At 48.6% G+C, this 6,000-nt stretch overlaps 1 protein-coding gene across 1 annotated transcript in view; it reads right to left on the reverse strand.

Moving 5' to 3' along the window:
- Positions 1-6,000, reverse strand: part of celsr2 (cadherin, EGF LAG seven-pass G-type receptor 2) — a 57,546-nt gene that overhangs the window by 5,541 nt on the left and 46,005 nt on the right. Inside the window, 18 exon segments of the mRNA XM_062563901.1 lie at positions 405-487; positions 596-708; positions 1,157-1,331; positions 1,427-1,627; positions 1,704-1,827; positions 1,917-2,084; positions 2,506-2,824; positions 3,233-3,416; positions 3,538-3,747; positions 3,889-3,983; positions 4,092-4,193; positions 4,337-4,520; positions 4,606-4,726; positions 4,813-4,954; positions 5,053-5,209; positions 5,717-5,728; positions 5,730-5,831; positions 5,914-5,986. Coding sequence (XP_062419885.1) covers positions 405-487; positions 596-708; positions 1,157-1,331; positions 1,427-1,627; positions 1,704-1,827; positions 1,917-2,084; positions 2,506-2,824; positions 3,233-3,416; positions 3,538-3,747; positions 3,889-3,983; positions 4,092-4,193; positions 4,337-4,520; positions 4,606-4,726; positions 4,813-4,954; positions 5,053-5,209; positions 5,717-5,728; positions 5,730-5,831; positions 5,914-5,986 — 2,565 coding nt within the window.

A 6,000-nucleotide genomic window follows, 5' to 3' on the forward strand; every position in this document is an offset into this window, starting at 1 on the left:
CGTCAGGATGATTTGCACACATTCATTGACTTGAAACGTAGAAACAGAGCAGCACGCTGTGAGGGAAACGTGACCACGCAAACTGTAGCTACACCATCAAATGCAACTGAAAACAGGCTGTTGTGCAATGCATTGTGGGACACTTATACCCACAATAGATCAATTGTTTGAGATACAAAATGTTTTAAATATAACCTTGAACAGCAGCAAGTAGTGAGTATTTATGTTCTGATCTGTTCTAAAATCCAAAAGGAGCGATCAAAGGAATTGGTTTGATCTAATGTCATCATCAACATTATTTGAAATGAAATGTTTTTTTGTCCAATTTTAGTGGACTAGACTGGCAGAGTGACTTTGAGCGTTTCAACAGTGTTAATATTTGATGAAACCGCTGGGACACTCACACACGAGGCTCCTTCTTCTCGATGCTGTGGTGTCTCATTGCGCAGGAGGCTCTGGACGACATGACGTACAGGAAGACGTTCATCTGTGGACACAAGGTCTGATGAGATCACCTTGAGTCAGCGCGTTGGAGCGTGTTTGCAGAGTTCCCCTCAAACAAGAGTCTGGATCTCGGGGATCTACAGGGACTCACCGACACCACCATGGCGATGGGCCCGGCGAAGCTCCAGATGAGAGTGTCGTACATGGACAGCCAGCAGAAGTCTGGGTTCCCGTAGCCTTCGGGGTCCAGTCCCACTGCCAGACCTGCAGGCAAACCCCGACAAAGACACACGGCAGCATCAGACAACAGCTGCGGAGGCACGTTTTCCAGTATTTTTCACTTTGTGAGTGTGTAAACATTGCTAGTCAGCCATTTTACCAGAGGTGTCTCATGTATTTCCGACTGTAATTTTCATCGTGACTTCAGTCATTTCACTCTAAAAGAGTGTGTTAGATAACGATCAAAGTGTACGTAGGCGCGTGATCGATGCCACCAGATGAGGTCAGCTCACTGCTGAAACAGCACTAACAATGTCACAAAAATGCTTTGTCTAAATTAAAAAGATATGAATCAAATATATTTTATGTCTTAAAGTGACAGTCATGACAATCAAGTTTTGACCTGCTGCTAGAGATTTAAACACTAAAACATGACCTTAGATAATGGAACATTCCAGGCTGTACAGAAGACATTTTTTGTGAAGGTTCGGACCTGTGATGAAGGCTGGTACTCCCCAGCCAATCAGGTAGTAGAACCTCATGGGTCCATAGTTGATGTCTCGCACTTCGCTGATCATGCGATAGACGTGCAGACCCTCCAGGAAGAGCCAGGAGAAAGTGCACAGGTAGAAGAAGTGCAGCAGGATGGCGATGACGGTGCACATAAACTGCACGGACAGAGAATTCGGACGAAAGAGGGCGGGGTGATTAAAACGTGAGGAGGAAGCATCGTAAATCAAGTCCACTGGACAGAACTGATTACCGGGTTGTCTGCCTGGTTGATGCCCAAGATGAAGATGAGCTCGGAGAGGAAGAGTGCAACAGCTCCATTGTTGATTATACTGGTCTTGTTGCACTGCATGGCTCTCAGACAGAGGAGGAAGATCGTGGTGAGGAAGAGGAAGCCCATCGTCACGCCCACCGTACTCCACGTCAGGATTTTGATTGGCAGAATCTCTCCATTCTGACGATCGCAAGGGAGACGTTTGAGAGAGAACAGAAGAACGACCTTGCGTGGCTCTTGTTGAAGTCAGGCTCACCTCTCTCCTGGAGATGTCCATGAGGACCGCAAAGCTGGTCATGTGATAACACTGACAGCTGATGTGGGTGCCGTTCCTGTACACCACCTCGCAGCCCTTCGCCGACCAGCCGCCGTTCCCGGCCCTGACACAAAGCACAAAGCATAGAGGGAAACGTGAGGACGCCACAGCTCAATCCTCCACCGTCGATCCCGAGAGCTCTGCTGTACTCACAGTATGCCGTGGTCCCAGAAAACGCAGATGGGCTTGGAGCGCTCCTCGGTGGTAACCAGGCGGAACTGCACGGTGATGGGTTTGTCCAGCGCGTGCTGCAGCAGCTCGTCGTTGTCGTGGACGGTGATGCTGACCACTGGTGTGTTGATGACCGGACGCTTTGGCACCCTGGAGACGATGGAAGAAGAAATACACGATCAGAAGCATGAATTGTTTCCTAACTGAATCTTTAGAAAAATGGACAAATGTATGGATTATATCGGTAAGTAAGTTATAACAAGAGTAAATAGAGTTGAGAACTATTTTCAGCAGTGGAATAATACATTTAATGAGCTTGGATGATTTAGAGGTCAATGGCACAGAAGAATAACCTATAACACCTTTTATCCATACACAAACAATTTTTTGCTTGCAGTTTTCTTTTGAATATCGAAGATATTAATTGAAAGTGAAAAAATAAAACGTTAATGTTTTGGATTCTATGTGATTAAAGAAGAGTAATAAATAGAAATCTCTCTTTGTCTAGACATTGTGGTCCTTTCTATAGGACCACAACGAAGGAATCAGGTCCTTTATTAGTTGTTCTTACCGCAGGCTTCTCTTGTCCGGATCGTAGCTCTCTGGTAGCAGCGAGGCCAGGCTGTGGAAGATGATCACGCTGGCGATGGCGTCGGGCTGGTCGTCATCAGGGTGGCGTCTCTTCCTGTTCGCCGAACGGTTTTTCAGAGACGACTCCGGGAAGACATCCAGGTGTCTGTGGCCCTTAGTGTCCACCGGTGGCTGGAAGACGGAATCGGGTAGCGTGACGGCCGTCTCCAGGTCCGCAGGGCGAGGGCCCCTCAGGGACTGGTACCGCGGGAGTTTGGCTCCAGCGAAATTCATCTTTTTCAGGCGATCCACAGAAATGACTGCGGGGAAAAAGAAAAGAAAATGAGATTCAGCTTTCACAAAATCATCATTATAGCAAAACATCCTGACTTCTGAAATGTAAACATGTATAGCTTTTCTTTTTTCTTATCCTGATAATAGATTGTGATAATATTATTGCAATTTTTTATGTGAAAATGTGCAGTGTCGTTTTTGCTGTATTCATGTTGTTAAATCATTGTTACTTTTATTTGTTTGACTCATTTTATCTGCTTTCTGTTTACTAATTACTTCAACGACGGTGTCCTGATCCTAAACATTTTTCAAACTGACAAAACAGCATATGCACACTGCACTTTAATAACACCCGTATTCACTCGGGGGAATCTGGGTCCCCGGGAGTAAAGCTCCACAGCCTTCCGTCACACCTGGTGCTTGCGGCCTCTCACCTATGTGCGGCGTGACGATGGTGAAGGGGCTGAGGTACGTCTGCCTCATGTTCTGTGCCAGCGTGTTTGCGTATTCCTCGTAGTGGCGCAGCAGCGCCGCTGTGCCGCCCTCCGAGTGCTGGATCAGCTCCCAATGCGTCCGTGTGTCCGGAGACAGGATGGCGCTGCCCACGCGAACCAGATTCTGTCGGGTGTGGGGGGGGGAAACAGCGAGAGCTCAGCGGTCGGTGAAGTGAGGCGCGGCAGGAGAAGTTGATGAAACCGGTTTGAGTTTATCGCCATGACGTCCGGAGGGGAGATCTCACCTCAGTGAAGTGGACGTCCTGTGTAGCCGTGAGGTTGAAGCCCCGCTGTTTGTTCTCGTGCTGCAGAAGACTCTGCGTGAGTCGATAAGCCACTTTCACGTCGCTGCCGTAGTACTTCTCCGTGTGCAAGGTGGCGTTGGCTAACATGGCGGCCGTCTGCTGAACGCGCCCGGAGTCCAGGAGCGATGTGTTACGGGAAAACTTCTCAGACTGGAGGAAGGAAAGGATCAAAATTCATTAACGCGTCAATGCTACAATGGGTCAAATATATATTTAACCGGACTGAATCTGGTGTTATTGTGGGAATTGTACGGTTCATTTTCAAAATAGACGGCGGGAGAAGCTACACACCAGGGCTTTCAGATTGCTGAAGGTAACGGAGGTGCAGTTGAAGAGATTGGGAGGCAGCCAGCCCTTGTGCTCGTCACAGTGGCGGATCGCTGTGCCTGAAGAAAGAGAGGGAGAGAAAGTTATCCCGGATAGGCTTGAGGCAAGTTTAATAAACTGCTGTTGTCATGTGGTCATTTGATGGGCTGCCTGAAAAACCATCATACCGAGTGTTCCCTTGGGACAGTGAACCGCTGCGGGGAGACCAAACTTAGTCCTGGGCCACCAGATCCCAGCCTCCATGGCCTGAGGGCAGCTGTCATAGATCACTGAGCGAGGTGGAGCAGGAGGGAGGGAGAGAGAGAGAGAGAGAGAGAGATTTCATACATTTCATATTATTCTAGCTATAATGAAGCGGGGGCCAACGAATTAAGCATGGTCATAGCTTGACAGTAATCTGAGTTATTCTGACCTTCACAGCCGTTGGGAGAAACCTCAGCGAAGGGGTTGTCGCAGTGGTCACACTGGCGTCCGATGACACCGGGTTTGCACTGGCACTGGCCGCTCTCTCGGTCACATGCTCGGGAAAAAGAGCCGACCGGGTAGCAGTCGCACAGCAGGCAGGTGTCGCTGCCTTCGGGAAGGTAGTGGTTGTCCTGGAAACGGGGGAGTTTTTGATTATAATCAATCCGTGAAATAAAAGCCTGTTTTTTTGGGTGCGCTGCGCCACACGCCGCTCACCTTGCAGCGGCATTCCCCGCTCGTCTTGTTGCAGTCGGAGTCGAAGCCCTTGTCTGTCTGACAGTTACAGGGGCCGCAGGTCTTGTGACCCCACCAGCCTCTGGGACACGGCAAATCGGTTCTGTGCACACACAAGTACAGCATTGCTCAACCTGCAGAGCGACAAAACAACACGACACAGAAATACACGCTGGGTTTTGAAGTTACTTTTTCTCGCAGTAACGGCCAAAGTAGTTCTTAGGACAGTCGCAGGTGTAACCGCGAGAGGAGCTTTGCTTCCTGGTGCACGTTGACTCGTGCTCGCAGGGGTTTAATGAGCACGCGTCGGTGCAGTTGGCGCCGTAGTAGCCTGTGAAAACGAAGGTGAAAAGAAAGGATAAGCCGCCGTGCTCTCACAACACGGTGAACCGGCGCAAAGTGGCAATTAAAGAAGGAATGACAAGGTACCGGCGAGGCAGGTGCAGGAGTGGCTGTCCCAGTCGTCGCTGCAGTAGCTGCTGACGGGACAGGGGCTGGAGCTGCACGGGTCAGGCACGTTGCAGCCCGCCTCCACGTTCACCTTCCTCGCCTGAGACAGACTCAGAGCTCCGCCCACACGCAGACCCTGCAGGAGAACGGAACAAACGGGGAAATTTCGTTCGTATCCACGGAAACATGTGACGGTCGTGAGTTCTTGGGAAACACTGGGATGATCGAAGAAGGCAAAAGGAATGTTCTTGGAACACAGATTACTGTTTTCGGTGGGATAAAACACAATGAAGTGCCTGTGTGTCATACTATTAGTAGACGTCCATCTACGCTGCATCATAAGCTCAAGCAGTTAAAACAGCAACATTCATTTAAATGGCAAATAAAGAAGATAAAAGTAGCTAAAATCTGCTAGAAAAGTAATTATTGTTTTTTTTGTTGACAGGTTTCAACAGATTTGTAATGACTGTATTTCAACAAATACTTTGAAATAAAGTAATCCAAACAACACTTAGATATTATCTACACATCTGCAATTGTATATATTCAAATAAAAATTGGTCTTGTGCTTCATAGAAGACCTGTAATATCTATATCCACGCGCATATATAAGATATAAGTGAGGTCTACAGAGGGGACGGACCTGGATGCAGCCAACGGAAGCCATGCTGGATTTTCCCATCAGTTCTTTCCAAACCACCAACGCTCACAGTCTTCAGCTTGGAGTCTCGAAGCTGCCTGTCCACCTCCATACTGGCCTGAAAAGGAAAGACTTTATTGCTGCCAAACTAGAAGTATATTGATTAATGGTGATCTACAGCAGCGACGTCGCCAACTCACCAGGTAAAGCCCTGATCTAGAGACAACACTGCGTTTGTGGTGCTTGCTGCTCCCCCAGACTGCTGATATCCAGCTGCAAATGGTGCC

This window comes from Pungitius pungitius, chromosome 8 (genome assembly GCF_949316345.1).
Source record: "Pungitius pungitius chromosome 8, fPunPun2.1, whole genome shotgun sequence".
NCBI classification, from domain to species: domain Eukaryota; kingdom Metazoa; phylum Chordata; class Actinopteri; order Perciformes; family Gasterosteidae; genus Pungitius; species Pungitius pungitius.